The following is a 17,151-nucleotide window of genomic DNA, read 5'->3' as shown; positions in this document are numbered from 1 at the left end:
AGGTATAGCAAAAAGGCTTTAATAAGCCAAATGTGATATAATTTCCATCCTGATGAAATGGCACGCATGGTCAGTGTCATAGAAACGCGTTGATGGATCTATAGATGGAATAAGTTGAACTAAGCTCCATGTCTTTGAGAAACAGAAAAAGCTTGACTCCAGAATAACATATATTGAACAAGTTTTCTAACAAACTATAACACATCATCTGTACTAAACAATTTTGCTTCACTGATTGATCGTGATAAGAGAGTGAAATTGACAGTTATAAGTGCTACTAGCATAACAGGGTGTGTCGGTCTATATAATCACTGACACCCCCGGCTATGTGGGTATATGAGAAATGTGGCTATCTGTATAAATAACCACAATAACTACCACTAACTCGTCCAAGCATATTACGGACAAGAAGATTCGTTTTAGGGAATTTATTTGTGTTCATGTGCATATGACTCTTTTAAAAATATATATAAATAAAGGTTTAATTTTTAGTAATTAGTAAAGTTCTTTCCGGTGAATAAAAGTGCCAGAATGACACGAAAATATGGAGGAAACCTTCAAGATTTTAATGACACAGATGTTCAATGTGGGCGCCATGGTGACACTAGAGGACCTAACACAATGCATCTCTGCTGCAGTGGAATCTATAACAGCATATGCCAGGAGGCGTCTGAGCAGAACTGGACTACCATTTTTACGTCTGCCGTGTCAAAGATATTGAAGTGAATGGGGTGGCATCATGAACCACAGGTTGCCACGACCGTGACTCGCAGGTTGCAAAGAAATACAATCTTAATTGATATTTTGCAACCTGTGACTCAAACTGACCTCATTTTCTTTATTGGCAGTGCAAGGTCGCTTGGCTACACAGCAAATTTTGGTCATATGACTCCTGTCACAGCCAAAGTCGCTGTGTAGGCCTTGTGTCGCGGCTTGTCGGTCGTGACAGCGTGGTGGCATGGTGGCCTCGATGTAGGCCAAGACCTGTTGCCTTGTAATGCAGGACAAGGGTTAATACACCATGTGCAGAGACTGCTGGTACTGTTTCTCTTTGCTGCATGGATGCATGCTGGATTAGTCATGCCTGGGAGAAGGTTAGAGGTGTGGTTCTCTAATTGCTCTTCCAGTCCTCAGACGTCGAGTAGCCTTATATTCTCACCCCCTCATGTGCTCAGTGCTGCTTATTTAGCTCTATAGAGAAGTAGTGGAGAGTGGAGCTCCTCTGTACTAGGTGTACTGCTACTTACAGAGAAGATGCTGTGTTTTACTTTTCAGTTGTATTTTCTGGTTTTATTTCTGTATTGCATTACTGTTTGGTTCAACGCTCCAGGGGCCTCTATAGGGACAATCAAGGTCCAGGAAGAAGACCGTGGGGCCGCCTCTATCAATGCGATTACTCCGCTTTTAGGCAGGGACCCTTCCCCCCCCCATCCTGCTAAGTTAGAGCCAGGCTTCTTTCTCCCTAGAGTGGTGTTAATCCTCAGCATAGCGTGATGCGCACTATGCATAGTAGTATTCAACTGCAGTGGTTGTGAACATCACCCTGTGTCCGTGCAGAGCGTGATGCTTGTGTACCACACGGACGTGACACCTAATCTATTTTATAGAATCTCTTATAATATAATTAGGTGCTTCACTTTTATCATGTCCTCTGGGTATATATCTGGGGAACATGGGCCAAAATCAGTTTTACATAGTAAGATGTACATTATAATGTGTCCTTTGGTGACTGCCTTTTTGGGCATCTGCATGAGTAACTACAGATCACCTAAATGTAATCTGATAGACCCTCGGACAGCAAATCTGCCCAGATGCTGTATGCAGTAATTGGGGAGTATAAACACAGCCAGATATACCATTCAAAAGTTTAGTAAAAGTTTCTGACAACTTTCACGACTGCATTAATGGTACATTATTTCAATTTGCCATTTTTTTAAACAAATGCAACGAAGGATGATTGTTTAGCAAATGTAACGAATGTTCTTGGTTTTGCTACATTTTATGTAAAAATAGTTTGTTTCTTGCAGGTGATTGATATGCCTGAACACAACCCTGGAGACATGGGGGGAACAATGCGCCTAGGGAAGAGGAAGACCATATTTACGACCAATGGCTCCACCCTAAGTATGTATACACTTATCTACAGCAACTGTTTTAGTGTATCTACTGTAAGGCTTGGGTTCAGTCCTAGACCTAAGTTGGAGTTAAAATATCATGTTTAGAGGGTGGAGGAGGACTATGAAGGCCATAATTAGGACCAGTGACACCACTCTCCGTCTGCACAGGGATGTCACCTGAAGCCAAACAGGTGACAAATTGCCCATTAGCTGATGAGTTGAAGTGGATACTTTTTGTACTGAATGATTACAGAAGCGCTCATTCTGCACCAAAAAGTAATTATCAACATTTTCAGTTCCTTCAAGCACATTAGATTAGTTTTTCTTATACAAAGTTTATTTAATTTTATAGAGCAAACCAATTTGTCTTACGAGTATGAGCTATCAATACAAATAGATTATGAGACCACTGCCAACCTGAAACTCTGCACATGACAACATTTACCTTAAAATTATTCAATATTTTTGAAAATTTCCCATGATATTACGTGAAACTGATGGGAATCTGTCATTTTTTCACCATGTTCAATTAACAACAAAGTGACAATTTTATCATCAGTTTATGGGAAACTCATTCAGAAGTTGACAGCCAATATGGCTGAACATCCTGTTGTCATTTTTGCTGCTACATAACAGAAAAAAATGACAATAACTCTGTTCGTAGGCTAAACATAATTACCAGACTTTGGCTGCTACTCTGACCTCTGATTTACTGATATATGGCCAGTTTTTCATTTTTAGAGAAGTATATTTCAATGAAATGTGAGGAAATGAGTTCTCCGGTTCATACTTATGCTTCTTAATATCCGACAATATTGTCCATATTTATACTGATATCAACTATGGTATGAGAATTAAAGGCGCTTGCTGAGAGTTTCACTATTAATGAGCTATCCTCAGCATAGGTTATCAATAGTTTATCGGTAGGGGTCCGCCGTTTAGGATCCTTGCAGAACAATTAATCCCCAGGCTTGCTGTTGATGTGGGCAGCTCTGGAAGCAGAGAGAACAGTCCATATGGCAGCAGACTGGTTTAGTACTGCAGACGCAGCTTCCATTAAATTCAATAGCAGCTGTGGTGTCACTAGTCCTAGCTATGGTAGCACCTAACCAGGCTGTGGCAATGTTGAAAGTGCTGTCTGCTTCCAGTGCTGTCCACACTGAAGGCAATCCTGGGGATCGGCTATTCCGTTAGACTTGTGCGCCCGTTCACGAGTTTTTAATCCTCAGATCGTAGCATATATCGGCCAGCTGTGAAAACGGCCGCCGATATACGCTCATGGGAATAAAGCCTAAAGCTAAGAAAATGAGCCCGGAGTACAGTTGTGGTAGCCTTGTCAAAGGGGGGTGGAATTGGTTCAGTGCTGTACAATATCATCTCTTCCGTGACTTTCTTTCTATTGTCCTATTGTAGAGGTTATTAATTTCTTTTTCAATCACTTTGTGATGGTCTTCAGCACTATGGCGGTATGAGAGGACAATTAATCTTCTGAGAGTATTAATCTCAAGGAAACTAAAAATAGCTCAAGCTTTAATTGCTTGAAGTTACTCATTTGATTAATAAGTACATGCGGCATATTCCAGGATGGTTCATTGTATCGCTATAGCCCAGCCACTCTAATCTTGTCTCAACTCTTGTTATCATTAATTACATTTTTTGCATTGAGTGGCTCGCTCATGTGTCTTCTTTATGTGAGATCACATTGAACTTCATGTCTTCTGACACATTTTTGCAGGGGTGGGAGCTACTGTTTGTAGTAATGACATGAAGTGGTGCCATATTGGTTATCAGTTTTTTTTTTAATTGACGGACTTCTCACATGTTCTATCACTGATGATGTCCTTACCTTCAGTTGCTCAAAAGCTAATTCAAAATGAAACCTTTGTCATTTTTGAAAAATAGCCGTCCCTGAAGTAAACCGAAATTCGCTAAAAAAAGTAAAAAATAGCAAAGGCCAGTTACTAAACTTTGCCTACTACTCTAACTTATTTAATACAGCATTGCTATCATTGCATTTTTAGACAGAAATCTTATTAATGCCAGTTTAGAAAAGTAGGTGGTAGAAAGGGAAAATGAGGTGGAGCTGCGCCAGTGAGGATTCGGTGGGTCAGAAAACAAACCGGATGCTTTTTTCTTTTTTTTCTTTTTTAGTTCCTTCAAGAGGTGGTTCTATCTTGTGTGGTAGAAGGAGAGGTGCATCAAGGTGCTGGCAGACAAACAATGAGTGATGGCAAAGGGGCAAAAAACTGATATGGCGCAACCTTTTTTTTTTTAGAAAGATGTGTACATTTGGAATAAAAATGTTGTTCCTTTATTGAAATAAAATGTCTCTTCTTCAGTCCCGCTGGAGACACGCTACATAATATATACAGTACATCACCAAATGGTGGTCCATGAAATGAAATGTAATATATATCAAAAAAATGTAATGAAAAGAAAAGGGTGGACAGTGAAATGTAAATTGAGATAAGTAGCCAGGGATAAACACAATCAGAAAAGGAGAAAAAGAAAAAAAAAAAATATATATATATATAGAACACATGCACATTTTTCTTAAAAAAAGGTTGCGCACTGCTATTAGTTTTTTGCCCCTTTTCCTTCACTCATTAGTGCGAATTTGACGCTGGTGTAATACAGGCACATATTATGACTATTAGTCCTGGTCTGACTTAGAGTCTATTAATCAGAATGAACAGCATCATATATCCCAATCCCATAGTTGGTTCTGAATTTGTAGTCATGTTCATGTGAAATTGTCAGTGGTTGTGGCTAATAGTGAATGCTCTCTTAATTGATGACCTCTCGTCCGGATAGGTCATTAGAAGTTGATCAGCTGGGATCCACCACTGAGTGCCCCAACCGATCAGCTGTTCCAGTGCCTGTGGTCACTGGCAAAACATGCAAGGTACAGAGTGGAAGTAGATAGTTCTGACCCCTGTCTAGTGGACAGTGCTACTAATTGCAGGCAAGCCTCCCATTAAACTCATTGAGAGCTATGTCTGCAATTTAGCACTGGCTACTACACAGGGGTTGGAGCGATCTGCTTCCACTCCATATCCTGTTTATTTTGATGGTGACAGTTGACACCAAAACAGCTGAATGGCCTGGATTTCCAACAAGAGACTTCAACAGATCAACTATTGATGACTTACCTTGAGCATAGGTCATCAATAGTTGATCAATGGGGGTTTGCTGCTCGGGGTCCCCGACGATCAGCTATTTGCCGGACCCGCCGTCAGTGCAGATAGTTAGATGCAGACAGCTCTCTCCATATTGCAGTAGGGTTGGTATTGCAGGCATGGCTCCCATTAAATTCATTAAAAGTCCTCAAAAACCCTTAAAAGTGTGGCCTGCACACACAAGCTTTCCCCTCTCATTGAGCTGCCCATTGGGTATTTGCAGGTCAAGCATTTTAAAAATGAGAAGGGAATGGTCTGACACAGAGCAGATTTGGGAAAAGATAGATCTAGCACAAATGAGTTATTCCTTTGTGCATAAATTCCCATATTCTGACACATCATAGACATGGCAGAAGATTGTATTAACCCCTTTAGTGGCACGGCCCGAAAATCTCCAGGATTTGCTGCATTGACCATGCAGTTCAACCCTGGAAGATTTCCGTGGACAGCTCTAGGTGCTGAAATGTGCAGAAGACTGAACTGTGATCTGAAGTCTTCCAGGATTTTCATTGCATTGTTGACATGTGAGGCATGACATGGTAATAATAAACCTGCCACTGAAAGGGTTAATGGGTTGTTTCGGTGCTGAGACCCTGCTCTTGTGCCCTTTTGTCTTGCATCACGCTTTCTTTGCTTCACTGTAGGAAATAGTGGGATCTCAGCGATTGGACCCCACTGGTACTATCCACTTTTGGTATATTTCTCAGTGACATTTCAAGGGATAGTATTTTGTGAACAAAAGTGCCCAACTAAATCTAAGACCTGTTTTACTTGTACTTTAAAGTGTACCTACTATTCCAGATATCTTCATAGTGAAATTTTGGAAGTTTGATTCGTGGCGGTTCAGATCCTGAGATCCCTGCAGATTATCAAAAGGAAGGGGCACGAGACTTCAGTTGAGCATTGTGCCCCTTCGACTGTGAATGGCTATGCTCGACTCTAATTAGAGATCCGAGCAGTGCAGTGTAACATAGTTCGTAAGGCCGAATGAAGACAATGTCCATCTAGTTCAGCCTGTCTAGCCTCCTGTGTTGTTGATCCAGAGGAAGGCAAAAAAAAACAAGAGCAGAAGCCAAATAGCCCTTTTGGGGAAAAAATTCCTTTCCGACTCCCTAATGGCAATCAGGCTGTTCCCTGGATCAACCCCTAACAGTTCCTACCTACCTGTATACCCGGATTAACAATTAACCTAAGATTTATATAACCTATAATATCCTTCCTCTCCGGAAAGACATCAAGTCCCCTTTTAAACTCCTCTATGGATTTTGCCATCACCACTTCCTCAGGCAGAGAGTTCCACAGTCTAACTGCTCTTACAGTAAAGAACCCCTTTCTGTGTTGGTGATGAAACCTGCTTTCCTCTAGACGTAACAGATGCCCTCTTGTTACCGTCGTAGTCCTGGGTATAAACAGATCATGGGAGAGATCCTTGTATTGTCCCCTCATGTATTTATACATGGTTATTTGATCACCCCTTAGCCGTCTTTTTTCTAGAGTAAATAGTCCCAATTTGGATAGCCTCTTTGAGTATTCCAATCCCTTCATTCCGTTTATTAGTTTAGTTGCTCTTCTTTGAACCCCCTCCAGTACTGTAACATCTTTCCTGAGCACCGGTGTCCAGAACTGTACACAGTATTCCATGTGAGGTCTGACAAGTGCCTTATATAATGGAAGGATAATGTTCTCGTCCTTCGCCCCTATACCTCTGTTAATGCCCCTCAAGGCTTTATTTGCCTTTGCAGCAGCTGACTGGCATTGGTTACTCCAGTTTAGTCTACAATCCACTAGTACCTCCAGGTCTTTTCCCATATCACTTTTCCCTAGCGGTACCCCATTAAGTGTATATTAGTGACATCTGTTTTTGCTGCCCATGTGCATAACCTTACTTTTTTTCAACATTGAACCTCATTTGCCATTTTTCTGTCCAAGCCCCCAGCTTATCTGGGTCCGTTTGTAGCCGCACATTGTCCTCCGTTGCATTGATTATATTGTATAATTTTGTGTCATCTGCAAATATTGATATTTTGCTGTGCAGCCCCTCTATCAGATCATTGATAAATATGTTGAACAGAATGGGGCCTAATACTGAACCCTGTGGCACCCCACTAGTGACTGTGGCCCAATCAGAGTACGAACCATTTATTACCACCCTCTGCTTTCTATCATTGAGCCAAATCTTTACCCAATTACACACGTTTTCACCCAATCCGAGCTGTCTCATTTTATATATCAGCCTATTATGCGGCACGGTGTCAAATGCTTTAGAGAAGTCCAGATATACGAGATCAATAGACTCTCCCAGGTCCAGCCTAGAGCTTACTTCATCGTAGAAGCTGATCAGATTGTTCTGACATGAGCGACCCTTCATGAACCCATGCTAGTAAGGAGTTATTGTGTTGTTCTCCTTGAGGTACTCGTTGATGGTGTCTCTCAGAAACCCCTCGAAATTTTTCCCGTTACTGAAGTGAAACTTACCGGCCTGTAGTTACCATGCTTACTTTTGGTCCCCTTTTTGTAAATTGGAACCACGTTGGCAATGCGCCAATCCAATGGTACAACACCGGTCTTGATAGTGTCTGGAAATATTAGATATAGCGGCCTAGCTATCTCATCACTTAGTTCCCTTAGTATCCTTGGGTGTATTCCATCTGGGCCTGGCGATTTATCAATTTTAATCTTCTTTAACCTGTTCCGCACTTCCTCCTGCGTTAGGTATGACATATTTTGCGAGGGGTTTATTTTATTCCCCTGTATCTCGTGTGGCATTTCGTTTTCGTTTGTGAATACGCTTGAAAATAAACTATTTATTAGATTAGCCTTCCCTCCATCATCTTCAATGATTTCCCCTGCATTATTTGTTAAAGGGCCAGTGCTCTCCCTGCAAATCCTTTTGCTGTTAATATAGTTGAAAAATAGTTTCGGGTTGTTTTTGCTCTCTTTGGCGATCAGTCTTTCTGCCTCCTCCTTGGCCATTTTGATCCTATCTTTGCATATTTTGTTTTTTTCCCTGTACGATTTTAGTGCTTCTTCGCTGCCTTGTTGCTTTAGTTGTTTGAACGCTTTCTTTTTTTCGTTTATTGGCTCTCTTACCGTCTTGTCGAGCCACATTGGTTTCCTTTCAGTTGAGATTCTTTTATTTTTAAAGAGAATGAACTGCTCACATGAGGTGATTAGGATCCTTTTAATTTTCCCATTTGTCCTCTGTACTGATATTTTTGAGAGTGTTGTCCCAATTAATGTTACCAATAGTAGTTCTAAGCTGATCAAATTTTGTTTTACTAAAGTTTAGCTTTTTTGTCGCTTCCTGATAAGGCTTCCTATTGAATAACAGCTGGAAGTTGATTATATTGTGGTCACTGTTCCCCAAGTGCCCCTAAACCTGCACCTCCTTTATCCGTTCCGGTTTGTTAGTTAGTACTAGGTCCAGAATGGCTCTCCCTCTCGTTGGTTCCTGCACAAGTTGGTTCAGGTAATTATTCTTTAATTACTCTCAAGAACTTATCACCCCTGTGAGATTTGCAGGTTTCGTTTTCCCATATTATATCTGGATAAGTCCCCCATGATAATTACTTTGTTGCGGTTTGACACTTCTTCTATTTGCCTTAATAGTAAGTTTTCAGTTTCTTCTGTTGCTTTTGGTGGTCTTTAGAAGACCCCTATCAAGATTTTGTTATTTTTTTTCTCCCTTTATTTCTACCCACAGAGATTCCACCTGTTCTTCTCCTACCCCTATATCCTCCCATAGTCTCGGCTTTAAGTACGATTTAATGTACAGACATACCCCTCCCCCTTTCTGGTTCCTTCGGTCTCTTCTGAAGAGATTGTACCCCTGGGAATTCGCTGCCCAATCGCACTTATCATCCAGCCATGTTTTCGTTATTCCGACTATATCATAGCCTTCATTAGTCATTCTCGCTTCAAGCTCACCCACTTTACCGATCAGACTTCTTGATGTGTAGGCTCATAGAAAGTCCATAAGTCCGTACACCAGTAATTCCAAAAGCTGTTACTTTTCAATATGTGACTTGCTTTACAATGTTTTCTGTAAGGCCGGCTGCATACGACTGGATTTACATTGCGGAACCCGAAGCAGGCATACGCCTGCGGGTTCCGCAGCAAATACCTTCCAAAGCATGCCATGAAAAAGCGCTTTTTCCTGCACACAAATGGAAATCAATTGCAATTTTCCGCTCACGAAGGAAAAGTTGCAGCAGTTGAAGTCAATGAAGCCGTCCAACCCGCTGCCCTTCCGCAATTGACATTGCGGAAAGGCCGCGATTTCCAGTGATGACGCTGGAAAAGTTGGGGTTTTAAAAAAAAAATCTGTACTGGCCATGTCCGACGGCAAGCCGTCCGGGTCATACACAGCACAGAAAATAAGAGGTATGCAGGGTCACCGACCGGGCACAAGGTTGGATTCCGTTGCGGGATCCTGCATCTGGAATCCAACCTGTTCATGTGCAGCCGGCCTAACATATTGCAGAGGTAAAATGCTCTAAAAAATATATATATATATATATATATAATCTCCAAATATAATGGAAATTAACAAAGTGGTGTCCGTTTCACCAATGGGAGTCAATAGTACAGTTCGGGGGTTCTGTAACAGTGCTGTTTTTGGCAGCTGTGACATAACCCCCAGATTGGAAAAAAGTGAACACTTCTGTGGAAACGCTCTCTAAGGCCTTAGTCAGACGGGCGTTTTTAGCCGCGATTTGCGCATGCGCATGCGTCCGGCGATTTTATAAAACCATTGCTTTGCAATGGTATCGGACACATGAGCGCTTTTTATGCGCTCGTCCGATAAATTATAGAACAAAAAATCGCAGATCGCACCTATCTGCGATCTGCGATTCCTGTTCTCTTCTGTATATGCGCTCAATGGGGCCTGCGGCAGCAGCGCCGACCCCATTGAGAACATATAGAAGACAAATCATTCTTCTCTGCCACAGCTGTAACAGCTGTGGCAGAGAAGAACGATGTTTGCCCATTGAATTCAATGGAGCGGCAATACAGCCGCTCCATTGAAAGCAATGGGCTGCCGGCGTGCGCGGGGTGAATTGTCGGGAAGGGGTTAAATATAACAGCCCTTCCCTGCAATTCATCCTAAAATGTGTTAAAATAAAAAAAAATTGTATACTCACCTTTCCGCTGCAGCCGGAGTCCAGCCGCGGCTGCTGTCAGTTCTCCTGAACTGCTTCTCGGCACTATTCAGCCGGCGGGGCTTTAAAATCCCCGCCTGCTGAATGATCTGCCTCTGATTGGTCACAGCCCTGACCAATCAGAGGCCGGTTTCACTCACACACCCATTCATGAATTCATGAATGGGTGAGTGACTGCTGCCTCTCAGCGCTGAGCCAATCAGGGGCAGGTCTGACTCACATCCATTCATGAATTCATGAATGGGTGTGAGTGAGGCATGCCTCTGATTGGCTCAGCGCTGAGCCAATCAGGGGGCAGGTCTGACTCACACCCACTGCAGGACGGCCGCGCGGAGCTCCGGCTGCCGGGAGAAGGTGAGTATACAATTTTTTTTTATTTTAACACATTTTAGGATGAATTGCAGGGAAGGGCTTATATATTTAAGCCCTTACCGACAATTCATCCCGGGCTCGCCCGCAGCGCATTGCTTTAAATGGAGGCGGCTCTATTGCCGTCTCCATTGAATGCAATGCGCTGGACAGCTCTGGCCCGTTTCTAATGAAACGCGGCTATGAGCAGATTTTCAGGCGATTTGCGGGCGACTTGCGCGCACCGGTCACGCGATTTGCGGATGCGCATCTGTCATGCGATCCGCAAATCGCGCGAAAAAACGCCCGTCTGACTAAGGCCTTACTCTCTTCTTCATATTTATGCTGTGGAATCAGGGATTTTAAATGATTTTTCTTTTTCAGAGAAACTTTATGAAAATGTGGATTTTGTGGAAGAGCGTCATCGACATCGCTATGAGGCAAGTAAAGTTATCAGTACTAAAAGACCACCCACTGGACCTCTAAGCTCAGAATGAGCAGAGATATAAATGAATAAAACACAAGTTATACTTAATATTTCCCCGTACAACTATAGATCAACCTGCTCAGCTCCTCCTGCTCTATAGCATCACGTGACCACAGCAGAGCCGCAAGGTCCTAGGAGATCCTAATCAGCTCTGTTAGTGACTATTGTCACACCGGGGAATGTTTTCACCTGTAACTAAGGCTCCTATGGATGCTCCACTTATAGTGGAAGCATTTGAAATTAAAATAAAAATAACAATGTTAATAACAACCAGAGGTCTTATATGACGTCATGGGGAACATTTATATTAATAGAAAATAATTACAAAAATAAGTAAAACCAAATTGCAGCATAAAAAAAAATCAAGGACCTCCTGTCCATGAGTGACTGTGTGAGCTACATGCTCCGCCCATGATCAGATGATGGTGACATCATCACAGGTCCCTCATCCCTGTGCAGATTACGGACAGACTACATCCCCAACAACCCCCCTCAGCATGTCACGTGCATGTGCCAGAGCTGCGAGTCTGTGTGATGTGCATGTAGCAGATCTGTGTGTGTGTGACGTGGATGTTCCAGAGCTATGTGTGTGGGACATGCATGTACTAGATCTGTGTGTGTGTGAAATGCATATACCAGAGCTGCGTGTGTGACGTGCATGTTCCAGAGCTATGTGGGTGTGACGTTCATGTACTAGAGCTATGTGTGTATGACGTGCATGTACCAGAGCTGTGTGTGTGTGACGTGCATGTACCAGAGCTCTGTGTGTGTGGCGCATTGCACCACCCTAAACACTGGTGCTATAATTTCCTAAAAATTACTAGTATATATGTATTTATGGAAAGGAAAATGATCCACTGCCAACGCCAACCTAAAACGTCGCTATATGCATCCGGTCATCCGAAACTGTACAAATTATATGTCAAAACGTCCAAAACAAAATGAGGAACTTATTCCTGTACTTTATTTTAGTGTAACTATACTAATTTTAAAAATAAACAACTGCAAATGTTAAAAAAAAAAAGTTAAGCATTTATCCACTATTAAAACTAAAAACAGAAAAAATTGGAGTGAAAAAATATATTTAAAAAATAGCCCTATATGTCACAGAAAAAAAAATTAAATTATTTTAGTAGCTCAATAAAAAAAAATAGGACAGTTAAACCAACACATGAGTAAAGTCCATAAAAAGTATCTGGTTCTTTAGGACCAAAACACTCTGGTCCTTAAAAGGTTAATACATTGCCGTTTTAGTATTTTCTGTATAAAATACTGTGCAGAGTTATTGAATGCTGAATCAGGATCTTTGTAATGGTCTCCCTTGAGTAGCTTATTCAGCAACCAACTGCACAATAGATGCAGTAAGAGCACTATAAAGTCCACTGATAACAATGTCCAGGCAGAATTCATCTTCTTCACGTCCGGCTTGCACCACATTGTATTTTCGTTCCTACTTTTTTTTTTTTAATAATTGAGTTTTTATTAGAATTTTTTATAATAAACATAAACAACATTTTACCGTTTTGGGAAGACACCTTAAATAGGTGAACGGTATTCATAGCAAAATTGGAATTCAAACATCAACATAAACAAAAACATATACAGATATATGAACATAAACAAAATTAGCGGAGGTACATTTCCTTATTTACGGGAATGGTTGTTGCTCTAGAGGGGGTTCTTGGTTGTGTAGTCCAGCCAAGTTGCCCAAAAAGATGTACGAGGGTGTTGAGAAACAAATCTACGTGAGTAGGCTTCCTCCAGGTGGAAGGTAAGTTCCACCGAGTTTCTAACCTCTGTTATGGATGGAGCTTCTTTTGATTTCCAGTGCTTAGCTATTGCTAGACGTGCCGCTAAGATAATGTGGGAGGAGATGGCTGCATAGAAAGGGGATAATTTGTCTGTTTTCAGGAAACAAAGAGCGAGTTTAGGGTCCGGGGGGACGTGTTGGTTTGTGACAGAGTGTATTAGATTAAATACTAGGTTCCAAAAGGACCGTATGGCGGGGCATAGCCACCACATGTGGAAGTAGGTACCCTTTGCACCGCACTCTCTCCAGCAATTTTCTGAGATTGAGGGGTTCATTCTCGCTATCCTAGCTGGGGTAAGATACCAGCGGAGGAATATCTTCTGGGAAGATTCCCAGTGGGAAATACCATGTGAAATCTTTTTCGTCCATGAGAGCGCCCGGCCCCACTCCTCCAGACTGAAAGTTTGTTTGAAGTCAAGCTCCCATAGGGTCATGTGGTTAGATTTAGTTTGGGCATTTTGGGAGAATGAGGACTCGTAAAAGGTAGATATGCCTCCGGAGACCTCTGTTGATAGTGAATAAAAGATGGAGGCCACCTTAGGGAATATGGGCCTTTGAACCTCTATAGATTGTAAAGCGTACCTTAGTCTTAGATGCGAGAAGCCTAGTTTATTGGGGAGTTTATGTATCTCACTTATTGTGGGGAAGTCCATAATGGACCCCTCTCTATAGAGGTCTCCAATCTTTTTAACTCCAAATTTCTCCCAGATCCCATATTCAAAATCTGGGAGGATGGAATATAGGAATCTCAGTGGGAGGAGTGTGGCCGGCACCCTCTCCGAGGACGAAGAGACTAGTTGGTTCCATACTTGTACAGACGCTTGGATGCTTGGTAAAGGATGGGGCGGGAGGGGGGGGGGAGAAGCTCCTAAGAGGGAGATCAAGGGGGTTCCCAAGGTTGCTGCCTCTATGCTCACCCATTTCTTTTGGGATACCGGGGTCCACCAATGTTTAATTTGGTCCAGTGTAGCTGCGGCGAAGTATCTCTTAATGTCAGGGGCTTGCATACCCCCTAGCTCATATGGTTTTGCCAGAGTTGAGAATTTAATTCTGGCATGTGCTCCTCCCCAGATAAATTTGTTGATAAGAGCTTGGAGTTTTGATATAAAGTAGGTGGGGATTGGGATAGTGACCGTTCTAAAAACGTATAATATACGTGGGAGAATCATCATTTTGGCCGCTGCTATTCTGCCAGCCCAAGAGATAAAGGGTTTGCGGAATTTACTTAGAATGTTCGGGATGCGATGTAGGAGTGGTGTATAGTTTTGGGAAAAGGTTAGGGAGCTAGGATATGTTATATTAATACCTAAGTATGGCAGGGAACCCTTACACCAGGAAAAGGGGAAGGATTCCGAGATAGACTGGGTGGTCTTAGCGTCTATGCCCAGATTTAACATTTGGGATTTGGTATCATTGATCTTGTAATATGAGACCTCACCAAATTTGGCTAGAGCAGCTTGGGCCTGTCTCAGGGAGGGCAACGGGTTTGTGATGGCAAGAATAACGTCATCTGCATATAATCCAATTTTATGTTCCTGCGAGGCTATTTTTATTCCCTGGATGTTTTGGTTACCTCTGACCATTTCCGCCAGCGGTTCCATGATAAGGGCAAATATTAGGGGTGACAGGGGGCACCCTTGCCTCGTACCGTTGGATATAGCAAACGGGGAGGAGAGGCATCCTGAGGATAGGACCCTTGCAGTCGGTGCCGAGTACAGGGACAAGATAGCAGATTTGATGGGTCCTAAGAAACCGAATCTTTCCAGGGTGGCTTCCAGGAATCCCCAGTGTATGCGATCAAACGCTTTTTCGGCGTCTAACGCCAAAAGCAGGGCCGGGGTTTTATTCCTTTCTGCCACCCTGACAAGATTCAAGAATCTTCGGGTTCCGTCGGGGGCCTGCCTTTGGGGGACAAATCCAACCTGGTCCGTTGCCACTAATAGGGGGAGGATCGAGAGTAGTCTTGTGCTAAGAAGTTTTGCGTATATCTTAACGTCTGTGTTCAGGAGAGAGATGGGGCGGAAGTTAGCCGGGGATGTGTTGTCCTTCCCAGGCTTAGGGATGGTTCGTTCCTACTTTTTAAACAGCTAAACTTATTCTCGACTTACATAAATCACGTACGATAGGGCAGACATAGGAAAAAGAGAGGAAAAAACAGCATCTGGTCACGGCGCAAATTTTCCGTTCATGCAGATTGAGTAAAATCCGATTTCTCTATCACTAATTATTACCCATCAACAACAATGCATTTCGGGGTGGAAACCTCTTTCTCAGCTTAGCTAGGGGGGACAAAGCTCTTACAGAGGATGAATAATTCAACAATGTTCCCGTGTGAGAGGAGCAATACTTAAATCGTTTAACAAATACATAATGCGGAACAGAGGAGAAGAAAGGTAAACAAACTTAATCAAAAAGCCCCAAGAAATTTCTTGCAAACCGATGAAAATTGTATAAACGGTACAAAAAGAGCATGACTAAGAGCACAACAGACACCTGAAACAAGTAAGCCGCTTTTTCTTCTGATACGGATCATATAAAGTTGTCAAACAAAGCTTGAATTGGATTTTTCACTTTAGAAGGATGCTGCTCTTCTTTTTTTTGCTTTATTATTATGAAAATGGTATAAAAACAGTCTTGTATGTCTCAAAAATTGCAACAGTTATTTGGGTAACCTAACTATTAAAAAAACTTTTCAAACTACTAACGACAACCTGTCTGTCCGTGCATGACTGATTGGGTTTGTGAGTGACTTACATGCTCCGCCCCTGATCACATGATGATGACATCACCACAGGTCCTGTAACCACACAGCTGCTGTCCGGCTAGGTGTCCGTTAATATTCTATAGCAACTGAGGCCGCAGGGGGTTTGTAGTCCGCCCGTAATCTGCCAAAGGATGCAGGACCTTTGATGACATCACCATCATGTGCTAAGCGGCAGACCATGTAACTCCCTCACTGGTGATGAAGGACCTTTGATGACATCACCATCGTGTGATCAGGGGCAGAGCAAGTAGGTCATTTACTCAGGATGAGCATCACGATCATGTGATCAGGGGCGGAGCATGATGGTGACGTCATCACAAGTCCTTAATCTCCAGTGCTGTGTTGCTTCTGATCTCTATTGCATGGGATGATCAATGCAGGTAGCAGAGCTGTGTGTGTGACGTGCATGTAGCACAGCTGTGTGGCACAGTGCGCCACCAGAAACACTGGTACTGTAATTTCCTAATAATTACTAGTAGCAGTTTACCCACGATGTACAAAATCAACAAAAAGTTTCTGGACATTAAAGGGGTTGTCTTATTGGAACCTCCATCCATGAGCCAGAGCTGAGTGTTACTAACCAGAGGCAGTACTTGCTTTGGAGGACCTGATACATCTGTGTATGATTCATTTGAATGGCCGTATATAATACTATATGTACTGTAGGAAAAGCGAGCAGCCAAAAATAACGTTCCCGGCAATATCAGCTGCTTGCTTGGTGGTCTTGGGAACCAGACCTGCAGCAATCAACATTGTCTTAAGGTGCGAGTACATATTCTATCAAACTCATCCAATTCTGCAGATTTTAGTGGGAACAGCCAATGGCATAATCTACATGAGAGAGAGTTGTTGGCGAAAAGATGAATCGGGCATGTAGAATTTTAACATGCCCAATCCTTTGCTCGTTCGGATTATCTGTCACAGGTTGAAATAAACATACACATGTATGGGGGAATTGGGAGAAGTTTGTCTCATTTTCAAGGTGTTCTCTGTGATATGAGGACACCTTTAAAGAGCAAAGCGCGTTAGTCGTTAAAAGGAAACTGGCACCACCTTTGGGCCCCATAAACTACGTTATAGGGTTCAAAGGTGAGGGAGAGTCCGGGGAGCCTTGTCTCATACTCATCGAGTGCCGCATTCCTGTGTCCTCGCGAAGTTGGCACTTGCTCAGATCTCGACTCTTTTCAGATGGCTTTCAATAGAGATGATTGGGAGAGACCGCCAAGTTCGTGGGGACACAGCGCAGAAACAGGACACAGAAGCAGAAAAGCAGCTGCCCGGAAC

The 17,151-nt window shown here is 42.6% G+C and overlaps 1 protein-coding gene across 1 annotated transcript in view; it reads left to right on the top strand.

The window, feature by feature from the left end:
• The window catches only part of CTPS2 (CTP synthase 2), a 181,704-nt gene that overhangs the window by 109,382 nt on the left and 55,171 nt on the right, over positions 1–17,151 (top strand). The window contains exons 16-17 of the mRNA XM_066599475.1: positions 2,028–2,124; positions 11,191–11,246. Coding sequence (XP_066455572.1) covers positions 2,028–2,124; positions 11,191–11,246 — 153 coding nt within the window. The remainder of the gene's footprint in view (positions 1–2,027; positions 2,125–11,190; positions 11,247–17,151) is intronic.

Source organism: Eleutherodactylus coqui, chromosome 4 (assembly GCF_035609145.1).
Source record: "Eleutherodactylus coqui strain aEleCoq1 chromosome 4, aEleCoq1.hap1, whole genome shotgun sequence".
NCBI lineage: Eukaryota > Metazoa > Chordata > Amphibia > Anura > Eleutherodactylidae > Eleutherodactylus > Eleutherodactylus coqui.
This window is presented reverse-complemented; position numbering and strand designations above follow the sequence as displayed.